Genomic DNA, 22,984 nt, shown 5'->3' on the forward strand with positions numbered 1-22,984 from the left:
GTTTAGCCAGAATCCCCCTTTACCCCCGATGTTTCCCTTTAGTAACTTCCAACTGATGATCCCCCACACCCCGCTCCTTGGCTATAAATTCCCTCTCTCTTTGTCATATTCAGAGTTGGGCTCCATCTCTCTCCCCTGCTGCAAAACCCCACTGCAGTGGTCCCTATACCTGTATCCAGCTGAATATAGTCAACCTTGATGTTCTAACAAGGTCATGTACAATTTCTTTTTTTTTTTTTTTTAATTTTATTTATTTATTTATTTTTAAAGATTTTGTTTATTTATTTGACAGAGAGAGACACAGCGAGAGAGGGAATACAAACAGGGGGAATAGGAGAGGGAGAAGCAGGCTTCCCGCGGAGCAGGGAGCCCGATGTGGGGCTCGATCCCAGGACCCTGGGATCATGACCTGAGCCGAAGGCAGACGCTTAACGACTGAGCCACCCAGGCGCCCCTTTTTAAAGATTTAATTAATTTATTTATTAGAGAGACAGCGAGAGAAAGGGACCACAAGCAGGGGGAGTGGGAGAGGGAGAAGCAGGCTTCCCATGGAGCAGGGAGCCCGATGCGGGGCTCGATCCCAGGACCCTGGGATCATGACCTGAGCCGAAGGCAGACGCATAACGACTGAGCCACCCAGGCGCCCCTCTTTTTTTTTTTTAATGGAGTCCATGTCCTCCACTCCTGTCCTATCTTGTCCTACTGGAAGGAATAGGAAGGGAGAGTGTTTGCTGAGGAGCACCCCTCAGAGCGCCTGCATGGGGAAATGCAGACTGGGGTCAGAGGGCAGAAAGGGGCAGAGAACAGCTGAAGCTCAGAGATGCCCCAAGCCAGCCCCCACGACCCCACTGCTCTCCTCTTCCCTGGGACAGGGCAGGGTGCTCACCTGGCACCCCCGGTGTGTCTAAGAGCACAGGCTGTGCTCATAAAGGAGTATTTTGTTCATGTCCAGTAGTATCATGGCAAAGGGTTTCCAGAGAAGGCTCGACAGAATGAAAGAAGAAGATGAGTATCCTTTCTTTTCTCTTTTCCACTGAGACGCCCAGTTATCCAGTGACAGTGCTCAGAGGCCCTGGTTCAAATCTTACCACCCCAGAACTCTAGCATTGGAGGATTTGGATGAGTCAAGTCAAAGGTCGGTGGAATCTGAGCCTCCCTTAGTCTTGTGTGATGGACTGAAAAAAGGAGCCGGACACCCAGTCCGTGTGCATCCTTAGCTTGCCTTGGGGCTCTCTGCAAGACGGGGCGGGGGGGGGGGTCAGGGCGTGAGTGTGCGGGAGGGACGCTGGGGCTGGGGACAGATGCAAATGTGGAGGGGGGGAGCAAGGGGAACACATTAGTTGTTGAGCAGCAGAGCAGAGTCTGAAAACTCAAAGGGCCCGAGCTGTGACTGTTGCCCACTAGGTGCCAAAACATGTCAGTCCTCAAAGATGTCCAGCACCAGCTGCTCACAGAACAGCAAAAGCTGGGAAACCCCTTAGTGTCCATCAAGAGCAGAAGAGCCCCTTGATATGGCTGACTCAATCCATGGGATTCTCTATCAAGCCAAGAAAGTGAACGGAATCTATGTGGACATATGGGGTTGGATCTCAAGGACACTGGGGCGTCAACGCACATGAGCTGCAAAGTGGTGAGTGTCCGCACTGAGCATGCGAGCCACCCCCAGACGCCACCCCAACTTCGCAGTGGGCACACGCATCTGTCAAGGTGGGGCCCATGCCCAGCTCATGGCTGGGGAAGGGACCTGACTTGTCAAAGATCCCTGGATAGGACCCCGAAAGTGGAATAGCTGAAAAGCGCTGGCCTGCATTTCTGTTTCTTCTATCCAGAAGCCCTTTGCTACCGAGACCCCTACAGCTGGCTCAATGGTGTACCAGGCTGATAGGGAGCAAGGAGGAACCATCCCCTTCTCCCTCAGCATCTAAGCCACAGGTAGGACCCAGGTCCAGGACATCTACCGGGTGGCCCTGGACCAGCAGCTGGCCCTCAAAGAAGACCATGCCCATTGACAGAGGATTTCAACCACCTTCATTTCGACCTCAGTCCGCACTTCCTCATTGACTACGTTCTTCTTTCCAGCTTATCTCTTAACTCAGGCAAAAGACCCTGCGGGCAAAGCAACCTGTGATGAGAACCGAAGCTATCCCCTCAAGCAGTAAGGACTGCCTGGAATTCGGCAAGACGCCACGTGACTGACCCCAAGACAATGCTCCACCTGACCTTCACTGCCCACCACCAACCTTTGTCCCACACTTTCCTTCTATAAACCTGCAAGTATTTTTAGCACTTTGGAGACCGTCTTTGAGACACTAGCCTGCTGTCTTCCTGGTGGTGGCCTCGCTGAAGTAAATCCCTTTCTTGTCTCACCATCTCTCGTCTCTCTGCCTTCGGATTTTATCAGCGGTGAGTAGCTGAAGTCTGTTTGGGAACCCCCTGCACCCCAGTTATACCATCTGAGAGAGGGGCCAATAATCCTGCTTTCCCTATGTCAGATAAGGCTGCCCCAACTGATCCCCAATGTGCATCCCAAACCTTAGTGGACTCACTGGAGTGTTGCCCCAGGCCGGTCCTACCCCTGACTTCAGTAGAGTCCAGCCCCAGGTCCTGTCTGTGGGGGCGGCTGAGGCCCTGGGCCTGCTCTCCTGGGAAGGTGCGGGGTATGGGGTGGTGTCTGCTAGAAGGCAGGTCGGGGAGGGTAGGAATAAGGCAGTCAGAGGAGCATTTTTGCTTTTAGACCTGGTCTCAAGGTACAGGGTGGGAGGGGTCCCTGGAGGCCCTGAGCCACTGAATTCCCTAATAAGCTTCCAGGGTGGGAAATTAGGCAGCTGTGAAAACCTGGGGAACCAGAACCTGAGAACCTGGTGAAACAGAGAGGGGGTCTGGAGCCCCCACTAAGTGAGGACTTGCTCCTCTGAAGGATGAGCATGTGCCCCACACCCCCCACCAGAAGACGAAATTACTCAGGGGACGAAATTACTCAGGGGTGAGTCACCCTCCCTCTCTTTCATCCCTGCTGCTCAGTATTTCAGCACAAAAGGATTTTACTTCCTGCCCTCAGAGAAGGGAGGTGGGGCTTCATGGAGAGCCCCCTTCTCCCACAGACACCTGGAATGCCCAGCCCACTCCTGCTGGGGGCTTTACCAGAGGGTCCGAGGGTCAGAGAGGAGTGGGAGCAGTCAGTGCCCACCCCCAGGGCAGGGCAGGGAGGAACCTGCTCGGCTGGGTCTGGTAAGAGGCCCTTAAGGAACATGGATATCAGGGCTTCCCCCCAATGGGGCACAGAACTGCACAGGTGAGCCACAGGAAACACAAGGCCATGGAGAAACTGAGGCCCCTGCTGTGAGAACAAGCCAAACTGAACTTCTTTTGGGGACAAGACACTCAAACACAGAGAGGGGCAGGAAAGGACCTGTGAGGGTCCCTTTGCAAGTCCAGGGGCACCTGCCCCCAATCCCTGGAGCCAGGCCATCTCCGTGTCCCAGAAGGTCAACTGGGGAAAGAACTGGGAACATCCGGAGGAGGGTGTGGGCAGGTCCAGGGGCAGGTATATGAGGGGGGGCAGAGGAGGGTGGTGGCCTTACCTGGACCTGGCCCTTCCCCATGATCCTGTCTGTGTTCTCGCCATCCTCCTTGGTGATCTTCGTTTTGTTGTAACACTTTTCATAGCACAGTATCCTCAAGGTCTGGGAGCCTTCCAGCTCGATCTCAAATTCCTGAAGTCCCAAGAAAGAAGGAAAGTCTGTCACTAGCAGACAGGTCCAATGGCTTCCTTGGTGCCCCAGGAGGACCCATGCCTCGAGACCCTCTCCGCTTTAGTCCTGCGACAAAGACCCTCAGAAGTTACTTCCCTGTGAGCACCCCACTATGGCCCAGTCTGGATGCTTCTGGAAGCTCTGAATGCCTCTAACACCTAATCCAAACTCCCTAAGCCAGAATGTCAAAGGACAGTCCCCGCACCACCTACATCAGAAGCTCAGGGGTGGTGGTTACAAGTGCAGATGTTCTATGGACTTCGGGTGATAATGATGTGTCAGTGCAGGATCACCGATTAGTGGCGGAGGCTGTGCATGTTTGGGGACAGTGGGTATGTGGGACATCTCTGTCCTTTCTGCTCTGGACCTAAAGCTGTGGACCTAAAGCTGCTCTAAAAAGTCAGTCTATTTGAAAGGGGAAGAAAAAAATCGACCCAGGGAGGTGATACAGGAGAGAGGAAAGAACTGTTCTGGTAGGCTTCTGAGTTGCCTGCTGTGGGATGTGCGGTGATAACTTCCTCCCCCATCGCCCCAGGATTTCTTCGGTAAATTCTGCATTTCACACCAGTGCTGTCGCAGGCACAGGTTTGTGGTGGGGAAATGGGAAGAGGGTGACGGAAAAGAAAAAAGGAGAGATTTCTGAGCCTGCATCGGGGTGGGGAGGGCATGTATGCCAGGAACATGCAACACTCCTGGACGATCCAGATGCACACGCAGGCCGGCCACCAGTGACCCGCTGGTCTGGAACCCTCCATGCCTTGGTCCCTTGAGCCTCCGTTGCCGGCCCTCACCTGAACCCTTTGTGCTGTGTCCAGGACCCCTCCCTCACTGCCCCTGTCAGTCACGGCCCTCTTGCTCCCTGCAAAGCCTTTGGTGGCTCCACCTGGCTGTGCTGCTCCCTTGCCGTGGCAGCCCCCACCCTTTCTGCAGGGACGCCCAGGGCTATCATGCCCGGGCAATCCTATGGGCTCCCCGTGCCCCAGTCCTACTAAGGCATCGAGTCTGATGATCAGAGTAGGGCACACCAAGAAAGGAGAGCTGGGGGCTCACGAGCCACATGACCCGAGGTGGACCAGGCAGCCAGGTGGGACTTAGCTGCTGCTTCTGCAGGGGGTGGGAGGTATGCCCCCACCCATATCTTCAAGCATGAGGCCTTTGAGGGCCACAGCTGCTCCAGAGACTGGGAAATGGCATTCTCACGGATGTGGCGACTTAATCAGTAATCATTCCCGTACTCCCAAAGGCTCAAGGCAAGATGGTAAGCGAGTTAACAGCTCTCCAAGGTGAAGGAGAACAGAGCAGCAAACTATACAAACCCAATACCGGGGGACAGGCAAATCAGGTCCCTACCCCAGCCACAGCTGGCAGAGCCCCAGGCTTCCAGAAACCAAGAGGATCACAGGGCTCATTCCAACTTCCAAGGAAAAACGCTATGGAAACTTACCAAGTAAACACTAAGCAATAACAAAGGCAGCACAAAAAGCCCTTTTAAGTTCGTTTTCCAAAAGCTTCTCCAGCAAAATAAGCTGTTTCTTTGTAACTGGGGGGGGGTTGGATTCTCAGGAACACAGAGATAAAATCTCTTGGACTAGTCCCCCCTCTCCTCCCAGGAGATTCCCGGCATGCTGGTGGAATGCTGGTGGCGGCGCCTGTGGGGGGGGGCGGTTGGGGGGTTGGCACAGAGGGGGGAAGCCATCAGGGAGCCCTAGGGGTGGGGCGGGGCGGGGGGGTGTTTCAGACTCTCCCCAAGGACAAGATCCTGGCCTGCCTGCCAGGGCCAGCATGCAAGACATGCCCAGTAGTACCTCACCTCGTTCCAGTTGGGCTCCGCTGTGTCTCTATAAACGCGTGTCTTGGCTTTATTCACAAAATAACCAAAGGAGTCCACCTCCAGGGTGCAGTACAGATCTGTGGAAGGGCAACACAGGGAAGGTGACCGCGCTTTTCCACAATACCCGCATTTTCTATGAGAGCAGGGGTTATTTTTGTAGGGGGCCAAGGGCAGGCTGCCCCAAGATGGGCCACTGTGACATGGAGATTATTCTGAGCTGAAGAGAAACTTTTGCCCTTGCCTTAACTACACAGAAGAATCTAGATTGGGGGGGGGGGGGTCCTTTCTCAAAATAAGGGTTACGAGCAAAAATAAATTTATCTGAGTGAGCCATTGGTATGGCAGGGCAAACATCTGTTCTTTTTCTTTTTTTTTACTTTACTTAAAGATTTTATTTATCTGTGAGAGAGAGAGAGAGCAAGAGCACAAGCAGAGGGAGCAGCAGAGGGAGAGGGAGAAGCAGGCTCCCTGCTGAGCAAGGAGCCCTATGCGGGACTCGATCCCAGGACCCTGGCAGATGCTTAACCAACTGAGCCACCTGGGCATCCCCAAACATCTGTTCTTATTGCCCTGTGATATGCATTCCTTTCCTCTCAACTCCCCGACCCCTACCCCCTTCTCCTTAGTTCAGAATGACACATATGCCTCGTTTTGCCTGACTAGCTCTATAATTTCCATCTTTGTGTGGATTTCCTGTGTGTACGCTATTAAACTGAATTTTCTCCTGTTAGTTGGTCTCATGTCAATTTGATTCTTAGTCCAGCTGAAAGGACCCTTGAGGGGCACAGGAATTCTTGTTCCCCGACATTTTCAAAATCAGAAAAAAAGTGGCCTTAATTTTCTTCTTTTTTTAAGATTTTATTTATTTGAGGGGCGCCTGGGTGGCTCAGTTGGTTAAGCGACTGCCTTCGGCTCAGGTCATAATCCTGGAGTCCCGGGATCAAGTCCCGCATTGGGCTCCCTGCTCGGCAGGGAGTCTGCTTCTCCCTCTGACCCTCCCCACTCTCATGTGCTCTCTCTCATTCTCTCTCTCTCAAATAAATAAATAAAATCTTTAAAAAAAAAAAAAAGATTTTAGGGGCGCCTGGGTGGCTCAGTTGGTTGGGCGACTGCCTTCGGCTCGGGTCATGATCCTGGAGTCCCGGGATCGAGTCCCGCATCGGGCTCCCTGCTCGGCGGGGAGCCTGCTTTGCCCTCTGACCCTCCCCCCTCTCATGTGCTCTCTGTCTCTCTCATTCTGTCTCAAATAAATAAATAAAATCTTAAAAAAAAAAAAAGATTTTATTTATTAGAGAGAGAGTGAGTGAGAGGGAGAGAGCATGAGTGGAGGAGGGGAGAAGCAGAGGGAGAGGGAGAAGTAGACTCCCTGCTGCAGGGAGCCTGACGCAGGGCTCGATCCTGTGACTCCGGAATCATGACCTGAACTGAAGGCAGATGCCCAACCAACTGAGCCACTCAGGGGCCCCTTAATTTTCTTTTTAAAATAAAACAACACACCAGCGGCTAGCACAAGCCCCAGCACCTCATGCAATGATTCCACCCCGTGGTGCAATTGAACCAGCACCTCTCAGAACATGTGTTCACTTGGTCCCTTGACAAACCCTGACTAAAGCCTCTATGTGAGCAGAGCCCCATGGCTGGTGACCTGGGCAGAGATGAATGTGCCATTACCACAAGAAGTACGATGCATAGAGAGGGCTGAGACTGGGGAAAGTACCTACCACCTGTGCAGTTTGAGTTTACCAACTTAATTGGGGCAAAGGGTGCTGCAGGCCAGGGCAGGGCACTGAAAACAGCTCCATGCTGGGAGAATTGTGGGGTATGGGGGGAGTGGAGGTAAGGACCAGGGAGGAGGCCACTGCCGGGGTCTGGATGAAGGGTGGGGCAGGTGGCCAGCAGTGATGAGGAAACTCCATTGATAGAGAATGTCATCTTACTGATATGACCAGTAAACCAAATGGTGGTTTCTGGCCCGGCCATAGGGTGGAGGGTGGCACTTCTCACTGGGGCAGGACAAAAAAGAAGAGGAACAAGTTTAGGGGCCCAAGTGATAGGTTCAGTTTGGGGATGCAGAGTTTAGAACGGGGGATGCTGAGGACACAGATGGAAAGGTAACAGAGGGGGCCCAGGAGAGCCAAGTGGGGATGGAGAGGCAGGTGCCAGGCATCATCTGCGCTGTTGATGGAAAGGTCCCTGGGCGTAGGAAGGAGGGAGTATATGCAGTGAAGGCCCAGATGGAACCCTGGAAAACACCAGCATTTATGTGAGGGGGGCATGGGGCAGGTGCACCCAGGGGAACAATTACATAACAATTACAAAAACTTTTTACATGAAGTCCCCATATGACTTTACGGGGGTATAATCTGCATACTGCATAACCCATCTGTTGTAAGTTTGGGAATTTTTAGTAAATTTAAACACTTGTGCAAACAGCCCTGCCACTGTTTTAGGACACTGCCCTCTCCCCACAAGAAGGCCCCTTGGGGGACACCTGGGTGGCTCAGATGGTTAGGCATCTGCCTTCGGCTCAAGGCCTTGATCCCAGGGTCCTGGGATCAAGTCCCGCATCGGGCTCCCAGCTCAGCGGGGAGCCTGCTTCTCCCTCTGACCCTCTCCCCTCTGATGCTGTTTCTCTCTCACTTGCTCTCTAAAAAATAAATAAAATCTTTAAAAAAAAAAAAAAAAGAAGGCCCCTTGGGTTCAACCGCAGTCCAATCTTCCTCTCACCCTGAGCCCCAGGAAACCCCTGCCAGGCTGTCTCCAAACTGTGCCTTTTCTAGAAATTTCTGACACGTGGAATGACACGACATCTAGTCTTTTGAATCAGGTGTCTTGTTGGGAATAATTCTCTTTTCGATGCATCCCTGTGGCTGCCTGTATCAGTCCTCTGTACCTTTCTACTGCTGAGTGCTGCTCTGTCGTGTGGATGAATGCGGCGTGTTTTATGCGAACACGCCCTCATCTCTCTAGAGGAAATACCTAAAAGCAGGGTTGCTGGATCACACGGTACAGGTGTGTTTTAACTTTTAAGAAACTGTGAAACTGTCTTCCAGGGTGGCTGAGCCATTTCACAGCCCCAGCGGAGTGTCTGAGGGTTCCAATTTCTCCACATCCTCACCGATATCTGTCACTGTGCACCTTTTGATTATCACCATTCTGGTAGGTATGAAGTGGGACCTCACTGTGGTTTTAATTTACATCTCCCTACAACCATGAGCATCTTTTCACGTGCTAATTAGCTACCTGCATTTCTTTGGTGAAGTGTATTCAAATCTTTTCCTCATTTTTAAAAACTGGGTTGTCTCCTTTGCACGGAGTTTCTGAAAGTTCTCTATATGCTCTGAATACAAGTCCCATATCATGTGTATACACACACACCACACACACACATACATATGGTTTGTAAATACTTTCTTCTAGGCTGCAGCTCATCGGCGATTTCTCAGTCAGCTTTGCGGCGTCAGCGGGAAAGGTCAGCAGCACAGTGCCTGTCCTGCGTCCTCCTACCAGGGGCCCCGAGGGCTCGTGTGGAGGTGGCATGTTGAGGGGTGCAGAGTGTGCTGCCCTGGACTGAAATGCAACCAGCCCCACTGCTCCGACAGCTTGAGCACCTGCAAGGCGCTCCCCACCTCGGAGGGGTGGGAGGAAAAGGGAATCCGTTTAGCTGTCAGCAGCCAAATCTACTCTGCTGGCTGGGTCAGGGCGCTGCTGCCCACAGCTTGGAACACCGCCTGTATTTTCCTGTCTGTAGCCGACTCCACTGCCTGCAATGACAAGACCCGCCTGCAGGGGAGCAGCTCAGCAGCTCCTACATCTGGTCTAGAGACTAGAGACCAGAGATCCGCAACAATCCACTCCGGGTGTCAACCCGCATGATCTGAGTCATGACCCTGGTTCCTCACAGCCACCAGCTCAGTGTCCTGCCGTCTTCCTCCCCAAACTAAGCACTTACTTGAGCTCTGCTTAAAGCCGGTGGCGGAGTGGACGATGACATTCAGGAACCCGTACAGCCCTGGAGATTCATCATCTGTGCAAGAGAGCAAAGAGGTGAGCATCCATTCTCCTGAGAGAGGGAGGCGAGTGACAGGCTCTGCTTCAAAATCAACCCTCAAGGGGAGCACCATGTGACTGCCATTTGCTCAGCATGAGGCCAGGTGATGTCACGAGCCAGAAACATATCCATTGTAGCCTCTGTCTCAGGGACCTTAGGATCTGAGTTGGGTTTGCAACACGGCAGACTGGTGACTGAGGTGAAACATAATAAGGTTCCCAGGACAGGAAAGCGGAGGGGTGGCATGTGACATGGATGTTGTGCGTGTACATGCATGTGCACAAGCATATACCTGTGAGTGGGAATGAGTGGACGCAAGTGTGTGCACGAGTGAACGCAAAATGCAGCATGACCAAAGGTGTGGACAGGAAGCGCCTGGCTGGGAGGACAGGGCAGCGGGACCAGACCCAGAGCACAGAGGGTCTGAGATGTGTCGTGTGACCAGGAATAAAGTCACGGGTCTCCTCAACCATCCAGCAGCTGGAGATAGACCACCCGACCCATCCCATCCACTCCTGGGAGAGGCCGACAGGCCCTAAGCAGCACACGCATTCCTTCGAGAAACCCACGGTCCCAAAGACAGTCCTGACAGCAGAAAGGGACAGCAGCCCTTGGGAGGACAGCCCACCTTCTTTGTTGATGGTCAGTGGAATGCTGTGGACGGTCTGAAGTTTGACACACGAATTGGTCAGCATCTGCAGCTCCACGGACGTCAGGGAGAAGCTTTTGAAACCTGAGAGGGTAGAACCCAGTGCATCACAACCAGCCAGTGTGCATGGCTTCTCAGACTGCTGGGACACCCAGAGGGTGTTCTCTGATGTCCCTGCGCTGGACCTTCACCACACCCTGGTGATGAGCTGTGGTGGCCAGGAGGGGGCGACCTGTTCCCAAGAGAGGAGCTGGTAAGTGGCCAAGCAAGGCGTGGCCTTGGCCAAGGCTGGGCTCAGAGGGCAGGAGGAATTAGCCTAAGACTTGCAAACATAAGAGCTGGCCTGCACCTAAGCACAGCCACAAGGCAACTGGGAGAGGATGACCGGGAGTATCTTCCCACACAGACACCCAGCATATCCCCGCCCTGCGCCAATGAGGGCCCCTGTCTCCACCAGGTTAGGAAAAGGGGCTTATTTCTGTTGCAGCACTGAGCAGGGAATAGACGCTGCCATGCTGCAAATGGTTGGGGTTCCCTGGTTATAAAAGCAAACCCAGGACATGAGCCGGGGCAGGGCAGCAGGCACCAGGAGTGCCTCATCCCCCAGGATGCAGGGGCACTGCAGGGGGAAACGGCTCAGCACAGGCAAGGATGATAAGCCCAGAGGGATGGAAGCTCAGGACAGGGCAGAGGCGTGTGGAGCTCCCAGCCCACCCGGGACACAGTGCTCAGCCCGGCTCTCTCTGCAGGCACTCTCGGAACAGTGCCACCCGCAGCACATCTGGGAACCTCTCAGCAAGGACGGCTCAGGAGTCCCGAACCATACAGCTGGGGTGCAGGGGAAGGACCCAAGCAGCTGCAGCCCCAGGACCTACGGCAGGGTCTGCCTTCCCATCCCTGAAGACTGCCAGACAGGCCCAGGGCCAGCTCTGAGCTCAGGAGGGGGAGAGAACTGCTAAGAGAGGGAAGCACCCAGGGAAGGGACCATCCCAGAGAGAGTGAGCACCCTATCCTAAGAGTGATCAAGTGCTGGCCCCACTCCCTGTCCAAGGGGGTCCAGCCAAGGGCCCCTTCGGCATCAGCACCTGCTAGAGGGTGAGGGAGGCCTGGGGGTGGGACAGGCAAGGGCGCAGAGGGGCCACAGGGGGCAGGTAGGCATCAGAGTAGGGAGGTTCAGGAGGCAGGTGGGGAATTTAGGGAAGGCACTGGGGGAGAGGGAGAGGGAGAGTTCACAGGGAAGGTCAGAAAGCAGGTGGGGGTGATGTATACGGAATGCGGGGGAGGCCTAGGAAAGCGGGCACAGAGGGCAGGGCCCTAGCAGGAGCTCCTGTCCAATTTATTTTCTGAATCAGAGCTCACGTAGCATCTCACTGGAGTAAAAGCACCACTGCCCAGCCCCTCGGGAAGCAAGAAAAGGCTTGAAACCACAGGAGGAGATGAATATCCAGCCCTGAGGTTCCAAGTTTCTCCTTGCAGATGCCACTTACACTTCTTCTGCTGCTCTCGGATGTTCTCCCTCCACTCAGCACGCTCATAGTCAGAGGAGATCAGGAACGTGTAACTCTGGGGGGCGAGAAGGAGAATACACACACCCTGGTTACCTCTGCTCCCGCTCAGGTGCCGCTCCCTGCTGCTGTCCATACAGAGTCCGGCAGTGCACCCCTCCAAGACACAGGGACCTGGGTGCCAGAGGCTGGCTGGAGCCTGGTGGCTGAGTGTGCTCACAGCTTGGCTCGTGCTTCTGGCACTCTCCACCCTTCCTGCCAGCCGGGCTTCAGGCCCCAGCTCCCGTGGCCCGTGCAGCTCTTCCTCTGGCACCGGTCCCCTGCCTGGACTGCCTGGGCCACGGCACGGCATGTTTGGCTTAGGGCCACAGAGAAGGTCACCAGGTGGGATCTGCAGAGGTGAGGGCCAATGCCACCCTGACCACCTGTGTCCAGCACACAAGCTCTGAGCGGTGACCCAGAGACGAGGCTCTCGCAAAGCCCCCAGCTGCCTCCCCCTAGGCTGCGCGCTGACAGCTATGAGCGATGCCCAGAGAGGGAGAGGCCCAGGCTCCAGATGGCATTAGGAGTCAGACTCAGGAGAGAAGGTCCCCCCTCAGGCCCACAAGGTCCCCAGACTGAATCCCTGTCCTGAGGGCCAAGTCTGCACAAACCTGTGAACCCCCTGCCCTATTCAGACTTCCTGGAGACCCCACTACCTCCCAGCTGTGAGGGCTGAGCCAGCTGCCTGTCAATCTGGGGGCTTCGGCCCAAAGCACCAGGCAGAGGGACACACGGGTCTGGGGGAGCCATACCAAATGAGCCCCTCTCGGTGTGGGAACGCCCTCCAGAGGAAAAGGGCTGCTGTTGTACAGCCCACAAGGGAGCCAGGGAACCCAGCTGCCACGCGGCCGGGTGCTGGGTCTCGGCCACAGCACAGCGAGGTTCCAGCTAGATGGGAGCCGGGGGCCAGGAGGGTCTGCCTGGGCTAGCAGCGGGAGGCCCCGGCTGGCTGAGCGAGACCGCGGCGGGCGCTCACCTTGCCGTTGCGGTTGTGGACCCTGAAGGCCATGCTGGGGGACATGAGTAGGAGCAGCGACTCCTGCTCTGACAGCTTCTTCTTCAGCCTCTCGATGGCCTTGCTGCCCTTGTTTGCCCTCTGTGGGGAGAGGCCACACAGTCACGTTTCCATTCTGGGGGCCCAGTGCCACCCGGTCCCGTCCCCACTGCTCCCAGAGCCTTCCTCGGCCTACAGGGTTTGTGGTATGGTAGGCCAGCAGGTGGGGGAGGGGTGAGGAAGACCCCTGTCCTGCTGAGCCCACCTCAGCCAGGCATCCCTGAACCGAAGCTCAACCTTCTGGGGACCCACCTTGTCTGTGGCCACCGCATGGTGCCGGCTCTGGTCGGGGTAACCCTCTATGCGAATGCCTCATCCTCACCGTTCCCTCTCCAGAAACAATCAGGGGCCTGCCTGGGGCAGTCCAGAACACCTAGAGGGGCTGATGCCCCTATCTGGGACTCTCTCCGCATCAGTGCAGCTGGGCACCTCCCCCACCCCACACGCTGGATGGTTCCAAGCCTGACGGTGGGCCCGCAGGGGTCCCAGCACGTCCCCGAGGCCAGAAGGAGGTCAGATACCCAGATACCCGTGCTCGAGGGGTTGCTGCCGCTCCAGCTGCAGGGCCTACCCTTGCTCCTTCCCAACTGGTCTCACCTTCTCTCTCTGGATATCATTCTTGATCTGGGATATCTTGATCTTCATGGCATCCAGCTCCTCGTCCAGCACCAGAGGGATGCTGGGAGCCGCCTCCGACTCGTCCACCGTCTGGAAGCTGAGATCCGTGAGTGGGATGTACCACTTGCAGTCATACTGCTGGGTTTTGCTGGGTGAGGAAACAGCACGTTAACACGCGGACTGCTTTTCTTTGCTAATGTCACTGTTCTCAAGAGCCAAGAAAGCCTAAGTTTGAGGCTTGCATAGTTTATAAGACCTTCAACCCAGCTTGTGGTCCATGTGACAGGCTGGCATAAGGCCATCGGCCAACACTGGTGACCCAGCCCTGGTGACCCCTAGCAATGGGCACTTTGCATGTGTGACTTAGGCCTGATCCACCTTATCCTGGGTTGATGGTGGCGGCTCACGGGCTCCCTGAGGTGGGAGCACATCAGGGGCATCCATTGCCCTACAGGATAGGACTGCAGACGCCCCCCGAGCCGTAGAGTTTGAGGAGCTACAGATCTACCGGGGGTAATCCCCTGCCATGACAGAAGGGGAAACTGAAGCTGTCCTCCGAGATGACTGATTTAAAGCTCTCAGTACGGTAGCGGCAGAATGAGGGAAAGAGCCCAGTTCTGGTCTTTCTCAATATGACCTCTTTTTTCCATTCCAGCTGGTGCAACCTGGGTGGTCTGATCCCCGGGAGGAGGGGTGTGTTGGTGGGGCGGTTTGTAGCCTAGGCTGAGAATAATTTAGAAGCTCTCACCTGGTCTGGGGAGACAAAGTACAGGGATGGTCTAGTGATGCCCGCCCTGCTCCACTCCGTCACCTGCCTGTCTGCACCAGATCTTGCAGCTCCCTGACCTGTCACTTACTCTTCCTCGGTCATGACGGGACAGTCCCCCAGTAGTACCTCATAGGTAGGTTCCCCTTCCACTGTAGGAGATAACAGGCTGGTCACTGATCCTGACCTAGACTGTCCCCACCTTGTTAATGGTGGCCTTTCACCCTGAGCCTGGTATCGTGGCCGGCTGGAAACAATGTAACCTAAAGAAAGTGGCCTGGCCACATAGTTACCGAACTCTTTAGGCTCACTATACGAGAGAAAAAAAAAAAAAAAAAAAAAAAGCTAGGTTTCTTTCATCTATGAAACCAGTCCTGGCCGGCCCACGGGATGGGCGCCATGTGGGCACTTACCCTCCACTCTGCTTCTTGAGCTTGGTGCAGAGGAGCAGGTCGGTGAACAGGAAGACGTGGCGCAGCTTGCGGGCCCCCTCCACCAGCTCCACCATGAAGCTGTCCTTTAGCAGCTGCCGGTGCTGTGGGGTGGAGTGGGGGCTCGAGTTAGGGCAGCGGGCCAGCGGGGGGGCTGGGGGGGCTTGGGGAGCTTCACTGCCTTAGCCTCCCACTCTCAGACCCAGTCTCCAGCGCTCCCCGTCTCAGCGAACACACACTCTACGCTTTCCTCTTTGCAGCAAGTTTCCTTGGGTGCTTGGCCTCTGGAGGACAGTGAGTGGACAGGGTACCAGCTGTTGGCTTGGAGGCTGGGGAGGGGGACATCACAGCTATGTCAGTGGTCTGCAGGGAAAACGATGTGAGCAGGGTGGTCCCTGCCTCTGTGGGGCAGCGAGTGGAGACCCAGAATGGGCAAGAGGCCAGCCACGGGAGGGACAGTCTCGCAGAAGGGCTATCATAGCAGAGGCCCACAGCGAGAAGAGCACGGGTGGGGCAGCCTGGTGAGCGGGGAGGAGGTGGGGGCCCGGAGCGCTCTAAGAAGGGGACAGCCTGACAGTCACAGGAGAGGCCGAGCTTACTTCTGAGGGCGGCAGGAGGCCGAGCAGGGGGCCCACAGCTGGGACCCCATGCCCTGGGTTTCCTAGGGTCAGTGCCCACTGATGGGCAGAAGCCCACATAGGATGCCTGGATACCTGCAGCCTGAGTCTGAGGGGACCTGCCCAGGGCCCACTGGGCCTAGCCCAGGCAGGAGGACAGGAGGCACTGGCCTGCCAGCAAGCCACGTGCCTTGGCACCTGCGTGCTTCATGGGACAGACAAGAACACTCCCACTGGCTCACAGCTCCAGGGGCTACTGAATGGCACACCAAGGTAAGTTGGCAATTCATCCGGAAAAGAGCACCCAGCACCTCATGAGGGTCAACGCCATGCCGTGCCAAGGACTCAAAAACAGGATGAGAGGCTGACATGGCGAGCCTTCCCCATGCACATTCCAGGTATGCGGTGCGAGCACATGGCCTCATCATCGGATGTGATCCCCACAACACTCTGTGGGCAGGTCCTTATGCCCATTTCACAGATGAGAAATGGGAGCCTCGGAGAGGTTTACCACCTGTTCCAGACAGCACAGTGAGTGAGCAAGCGGAGACGCTTGGTGGTCTCTGTCTTGGGAACTCAAAAGCACACAGGAGAGAGACCAGATGCTTAGCAGGAACCCAGCCACCCTGGCTTCTGGGAAGGCCCTCTAGAGACTCCCCGCTCCTCACTGTGATGGCCAGGGAAGGGTCTGGAGGATCAGGTACATACATCGGAGTGGGCAAAGACCCAGAGCATCTCCCCAGCAGGAGGTATCCCCAACCCCCACCCCCACATATGCTTGGCAGGCCCACACCTGGCTCCACGGCCACCTATAGCCTCAGAGCCCTCTCGAGGAGCCTGGGCCTCCCTGAACTCTCCCAGACTCTCTGCAAGAGCTGGAGCCAGCAGAGCCACCCAGAAGCAAGTGTAGCCTGGGCTGGGCCCCAACACTCCCAGGTGCAAAGGCCACACGTCCCTGTCACATTCAGCTCGGCTCACAATGGCCAGCTGGCCCCTGGCTCCAGGGAGCCAATGATTTAAACGGGAGAGCATTAAGTTTTGGAAAGGCTGGAGGACGGCCTGCGTGCCAAGGCCAAGACTCATGGTCACTCACCCTCTCCCTGCCTGCCGGGAGCAGACAGCCCACCTGGCACTGGAGCCCACAGGAAGCAAGAAAGTGTGTGCACCTGGAGAAATGTCCACACAGAGCTGGAGATCCTGGGGCAAAGCCTAGGGCAAACCTGACAGCTGGGTCCTGGTCAGGGAGCAGGTCTGCGAAGGCTCCTGGGACCCTGAAGTCCCAGAGGAATGAACGGACAGACGTCTCCGCAGCAGGGATATGACAGAGGGTCTTCCAGCCCAGGAGGCAGGGACCAAGGGACTCTCCGTGAGGGGACATGGATCTTCTCTCCATACAAAGGGGCTGAGCTTCTGGCCACCACCAGCAGGGGGCCCCCACGTCCAGCTCAGAAGTGGGCTCATCCCCTCTGCCAGCAGGTCAGAAATGCCCAGAATCCCAGCAGCGACCACCCTCTCCACCCCTCGGCTGGCCCACCCTCTCTCCCTGCAAGGTCCTGCTGCTCACACATTCAGCTGAAGCGCTGCATTCATCCTCCACAAGATTACTGAGTGTTACCCTGATGCTTGGGGCAGCCCACACACCTGCCCTGCTGTGTGGAGGGGACACAAGGCTGACAGGGAGGAGCACACGGCCCCCCCTGGGGCTCAGACTGCAGCCCTGGGAGGCTCTGAGAGGCAGACTTTATTTTGATACTATGACGGTCGCCAGGCCCCTCCCCGTGAACTCTTGCCTATGCAAACCCTCATCTGAGAGAAGCCCCAAAGCCAAGGGTGCCCCAACACTTCCTAGCCAGCCCACTGCCCCCAAAGCATCCCAGTCCAAGCCCTGCTCTGTGCCACGCTCTGTCTCCAAGGGCCGTCCAGAGCATGTGAGTCGTGCGTGTCCCCTGCCAGACCCTTGCAGAGTGCGGGTGGTGGACAACAGTGGCTACGTTCAGAGTAAGGCTCTTTCACTGTGAGTTTTCCCTGTCACGTCACAGTTGCCCTCTCTCTGGAGGAAGCACTGGGCCTTGCTTCTGAACCCCAGGCCACCTTGGGGTCTTCCAGCATGCCGGAACAGAATAAAACCAGCAAATGGGTAGGAGGGGTCTCCCAGCCCTAGGAAAACAGGCCCCCAACTACACCACCAGCAAATCCACAAAGGCAGCCTGGACCCCAGCAGAGGGACGGAGTCAGGGGAGCGGCAGGGCAGTAGGCGAGGGCAGTGGGAGGGAGGGGGGGGTGCAGGCATCACACTATTATTTCCCCAGGCCCAGGGGTAGTCCTGAGGCACAGACTCCTAAGGCTGGTGGTCCCACCCCGATGCACAGTCTAGGGGCTGTGTAGATGCTGGGTAGGGCCTGGGTAGATGCTTTCTGTTGCTCAGAGCCCAGCCCAAAGCCCCAGGTGAGGAGGGATCCTGCTGCTGAAACAGGCCCGTGAAGAAACAACAAATTCCTACTGGCACAGATACCATTTCAGGAAAGAGAAAGGCCAAGGACAGATGACCGGGGAGGAGGACAAACATGAAGGAGGGATGAAGAAGCTGCAGCCCAACAGCAAGTTTGTGAGGGGCTGCTCTGCCCGTTGACTGAGGCATCTGAAGGGCTGCCGGACCCTGCGGCCATCACTTGGGCCTCCTTCAGATCCCTGGCTTCTGCAGAGATGCCCTGCCAGCCCACATGGGACCAGTGTAGAGCCGGGAGGCCAATGCCTGCCCAGGAGACGTCCCTCTCGGAAATGCTCACCAGCCCAGTCCTCAGCACCAACATCCAGTGCGGCCCGCCGGTCAGGTCCTCCAGGGGACACAGGCTGGGTCACAGCTTGGCTGCACCGGTTCACGGCCCCATGGCATTGTGGGCTATGGTCTAAAGATGGCATGAAGTCGGGTGGCTGGAAAGGACTGTCCCTTTGCCTCAGCATCTTGTGCAAACACCCCTGGGTAGAGCTGCAGGAGAGACCCAGAACCCGCTGGACCCCGGGATAGGGTAGCACCATACTTCTCGAGGTCTAGGGGACAGTGACTCAGAAGAGCCAGCCCCTTGGGGCCACAGGAGTGTGTTTGTGCGAAAGAGAATCCATGCGTCTCTGTGTCTCTCTGTGTGTGTCCCCATGTAGGCAGGCATGTCTGTGTGTGTGTATCCCTGTCAGTGTATGGATCCTGATCTCTGTGTGTCCCCGTGTATGTGTCCCTGTGTGTCCCCTGCGTATATGTCTCTGTGTTTCTGTGTCATGTGTGGGTCATGTTCCTGTGTTTCTGTATGTCGTTCTAGATGTTTCCATGTCCCTGTGTGTCCACGGGTATGTGTCCCATGTCCCTCTGTATGTACGTGTGTTTGTGTCCCTGCGCATATCGCAGTGTGTGCGTGTCTTTGTGCGTTGTGGGGTGGGGCAGTGATGGTACCCCTACCCCCACATCCCACGTGGGGAACACCTGCTTAGAAGGGACACCACCTGCCTCCTTGAAAAACTGGTAAGTTCACGCTGCCAGGGAGTGAGGTGACTGGAGCCGCTGTGACCCCCACTGCCTGCGGCCCACCCCCTCGCTTCTCTCTGCAGTGATAATGCTGGCTCAGCCACTTCGTTTCTCTGAGCCTCAGTTGCCTTAAAGATAAGATGTGATGCACCTGCCTGGTGGCATTTTTTAGAGGATTAAATGCGCCCACATGGGGCTATTGGCTACCGTAAGCCAAGTCCTCTGCGGGTACAGGCCCTGTGTTGAGAGTCGCCCTGTCATTGGGCCTCTCACACTTCATGATGACTGGGGGGGTACCATCACCCCCATTTCTACAGACAAGGAAATGAGGCCAGTGAGGCTACATTATGTGCCCACAGTCTTCTGAAGAGGGGCGTCTCCTTCCCCAGGGGTTTTGCCCTAGGCTGGCTGGCCTCCTCCAGCTGTCATCTGGGCAACACTGGCCCCCACCCCAGACAGAGCCCATCCAGGGAAGATGCATCTGGAAGAAGAGCACTGTTATGGATTGATATTTGTGTCCACCCCAAAATTCGTATGTTGAAGCCCTAACCCCTAATGTGACAGTATCCACAGGCAGGGCCTTTGTGGGTGATTAGATTTAGGTGAGCCTGCAAAGTTGGGATCCCATGATGGGACTGGTGCCCTTATAAGAAGAGGAAGACAGAGCTCTCTCCATGTGCGTGCTGTGAGGAAAAGCTGTAGGGGTACATGGTGAGAAGGTGGCCGTCTGTGAGCCAGGAAAGAGACTCTTACCAGATCCCAAGCATGCTGGCACCCTGACCTCGGGACCCTCAGAACTATGAGAAATGAAAGCCTCCTGTTCGAGCCCCCAGTTGATGGCACTTTGTTACAGCAGCTGAGCAGACTGAGACACACACACACAAAGAAGCCAGAGACCACGGTTCCATGGAGGGGGCGCTGGGAAGTTTCCTCAGGTACAGGAATCAGAGTTCAGTGATAAGCCAGTGGGGCCTGGCCAGGTGAGACCAAGAAGGGTTGCCAAGGAGGGCCCAGGCGGGGGCGGAGAGGAGAAGAAGGAAGATGGCCAAAGCTAGGACCAGTGAGGCATCAGTTGCTGGCTGAAGGTGCCTGGCTTGGCTCCAAGCATGGGCCAGATTCAGCACGTCTGGCCCTTGGAGGAGGCCGGCAGCCTGAGCACCCCAATTCCTATGTCCCCAGAGTGAGGTCTGAAATGAGGGTCGCTGGCTGCATGTGAGCGGCCCAGCTGACACTGCCCATCGGAGACACTGCCCATCGGAGTAGCCCCGGCTATGGGGTAACTTGGTGGGATCTGGAGGTTCAGCAGGTGGAAGGAGTATCCCCAGAGCAACACGCCCGTGGCCGAGTGTGTGCCGAGGGTCCCGCCTGACCCTCCTGCTCTCACACCTGTCCTAGGGCTCTCGGCTCCTTGCTACTTGGCCTCCCTGCGGAGCGCACCTCCACTCCCTGATCCCTGAGAAAGCCTCGTGCATCGTAAGACAACCGATCGGGGGAATGAAGTCAGAGCATGACGTGGCCCGGAAGGGACAGGAGCCTGCTGGGTGGAGGGCAGGGTGAGCCCGGGAAGCACATGGCTGATGCACAGCAGGAATGTTCACTGAGCACCTGCTGGGTGCTGGGCTCTGTGCAGAGAGTGCTTCATGAAACATGTCACACTTGGCAGAACTGTCCCTGGTAGCAAGTTCAGCCCCACCACTTCTTGCAGAAGCAAAGGCTTGGAGTTAAGTAACACGCCCAAGTTCCTGGAAGAATCAGAACCTGGGTCCAGACAGGTCGAGAACCCAAGCTCCATCTGCAAGTGTTTATGAAGGGTTGAGAAAAGGCCTAGACGTGGAGCACTGGCCTTGCCCTCATGGGGCCCCCACGTCACAGACATCCTTTGAAACTGTGGACGGCACGGGGTCTAGGCTCAGCCCCATCCCACAGCTGAGCAAGCTGGTGCTCAGAGATGAGTGTTACTGCTGAGGTCACACGCGGTGTCTGGTGGCGCTGGGAACCCCAACCCTTCTGCTGTCTTCATGCCCACCCCCTTTCTGCAGCACCCCTTGTAAACTACCACAGGGTCTGGCGTTTCCAATTCTTTAATCCTCAAGCAAGAGGCCTCCCTTCTTCTCTGCCTGAGCCTCACCACCCCTTGGCCTCGGCCTGTACCGGCGACATTTCCCCAGCGGCTCCTGTTCGGCCTGTCCACCTGCCTTCTGTGAGGGCCACCTGGGAACCTGGGTAGAGAACGGCTCCAAGACAAGGCTGGCTCTTGGGAAACAAGACACCCACACGGGATCATCCCATTTGCCTCCCAGCCCGAGCTGGGGATGTCGGGCAGCACACGGTGTGGCGCTAAGAACAGACAGACGGGCAGCCGCCTGGGGAAATCAGCCAGCAGCATAAAGTTAATTCAGCGAAATGAAGGAGCACCCACCCACCAGCCCACAGGACCCAGGCCTGGGAAGAAAATGTGCCAGCAGGACCTCCTGGTCCTGACCAGCTCCTGGGAGGCCGAGGGTGTCCTCCTGGGAAGTGCCTGCCGCTCACAGCCCCTGGGGTGCCAGGGCCAGGATGCCGGCTGGTGCGAGCATCTGCCAGCCACAGTTCAGTGTCAGGGAGCCACCTGTAAAGCTGCCCAAAGTCCCGCTTCCTCAACCAAAGGGGCACATCTTCTCCTTATGACCACCTACGTCAGGGTAGCTCTTTATACAGGCACCAGGGAAGGGTGGACAATCCTACTGGTTCACAAGGGTGTGGGGGGAGTGCAGGAGGGGCTATCATAAATCATAACGCACCTGCGGTGCACACAGGTGCCAGGGCACACCTGGCCTCACATCCTGGCTTAGCTACTTAGTGGCTGTGTGACTGTGGGCAAGTCATTTAACCTTTCTGAGCCGTAGTGTCCTCGCCTGGAAAATACCTCTAACCTCACAGAGTCATTACGGGAACTCAGAAGCCCATTTTCTTTCTCCCTTTAGAAGCCTGATATTCAATGTGATATGCCAAATTAGAGATAAGAACACAGGAAAAAAAAACAGGTACTTCCAAATCTCAGACCCTCCCCAGCTGCAAATTCTAAAAGGAAGCAGCCTGCAGCTCCCCACCCCTCCCAGGACCTGCAGATTCTCTCCTGACTGGTGATGTAGAGGGTGCTTTCCCACCACCTCCAATATGCATGGTGCCCATGTGGGCAAATCATCACCCCTGCTCTTATACAGACCCTCAGAGGTCATGAGACCCTTTCTGTCTCACAACGACATGGTGGAGGGGCCACAGATCCTGAGACACTGTCCTCAGATGATGGATACTTGGCAAAGAAATAAGGGCTTCCCACATCAAAGCCACTGGTAAGTGGAGGGCAGGATTGAACCAGGTTGGGGGACCGCCCTTCTAGCATCCTTTCTACCACACTGGGGATTGTAGACTGGGTTGGGCAGCCTGAGGATACACCGAGGAGGATGCTCAGGCTGCAATCAGCTCAGAGTTTGAGCACCTGATTGATTAGTGATGCCTGCTCCTGGAATGGTGGGGGCGGGGAGCATGAGCGTGGGCACCTGTCTGTCATACTGGGCTGGCCACCACCCCCCTTCCCACGCATGGGATGGAGAGAAGGTGCATGCGAGTCAGACTCACAACCTCTTAGAAGGCATTAGCTTCTTTCTCCTCTTACAGCTGAGGTACCCGAGTGATCCCTCTCACTGAGCAGGGATCACTGAGGCCAACAGGGCCAGATGCTGGTGGGGGAGAGGGTGGGTGCAGATAAAAGCCCTCCTCTTCATGAAGCGGCCAGCCCCTACATACTCCCTGTTCGGTCGCCCCAAGACCCTGACCGTGGGTCAGCACGGAAAGAAGCCTATGATAACAGATGCGGGACAAGGGCTGGGCTGCCAACTCCCAGGTAACATCTGATTTTCCTCACTTCCCTAGGATAGCCGCCTCCAACGATCTGAGGAGCAAGAAGGTATTTCTCACCAGGTATCTGACGGCAGGGTGGGGTTGCTGAGGGCAGACTCAGCACTGTATGAAAAGCTGAGAGGAAAAGGACTCACACATTCGCTTCCCAGGAGGGCAATGCCCTCACAAGAGAACAGTCGGCAGAGGAGAAAGAGTGGGTGTCCTAGTAGGGAAGGGTGAGCTGGGCACAAGAAGGAGTCTGGGCAGGAGCAAAT

General features: G+C 56.1%; 1 protein-coding gene across 2 annotated transcripts in view; it reads right to left on the reverse strand.

Moving 5' to 3' along the window:
* The window catches only part of BCR (BCR activator of RhoGEF and GTPase), a 121,825-nt gene that overhangs the window by 16,200 nt on the left and 82,641 nt on the right, over positions 1-22,984 (reverse strand). For both annotated transcript variants that reach the window (XR_010407367.1, XM_045887236.3), the window contains exons 9-16: positions 14,682-14,803; positions 13,482-13,650; positions 12,807-12,926; positions 11,771-11,846; positions 10,263-10,367; positions 9,536-9,610; positions 5,563-5,660; positions 3,582-3,713 (exon numbers count right to left, since the gene is read on the reverse strand). Coding sequence is in view for 1 of the 2 variants with exons in the window: in XM_045887236.3 (XP_045743192.1) it covers positions 3,582-3,713; positions 5,563-5,660; positions 9,536-9,610; positions 10,263-10,367; positions 11,771-11,846; positions 12,807-12,926; positions 13,482-13,650; positions 14,682-14,803 (897 nt within the window). In the remaining variant the exon portion in view is untranslated. The remainder of the gene's footprint in view (positions 1-3,581; positions 3,714-5,562; positions 5,661-9,535; positions 9,611-10,262; positions 10,368-11,770; positions 11,847-12,806; positions 12,927-13,481; positions 13,651-14,681; positions 14,804-22,984) is intronic.

The sequence above is a fragment of the Mirounga angustirostris genome, unplaced genomic scaffold (genome assembly GCF_029215605.1).
Source record: "Mirounga angustirostris isolate CCGP_5_RB_7025 unplaced genomic scaffold, mMirAng1.0.hap1 SCAF_14, whole genome shotgun sequence".
NCBI classification, from domain to species: Eukaryota; Metazoa; Chordata; class Mammalia; order Carnivora; family Phocidae; genus Mirounga; species Mirounga angustirostris.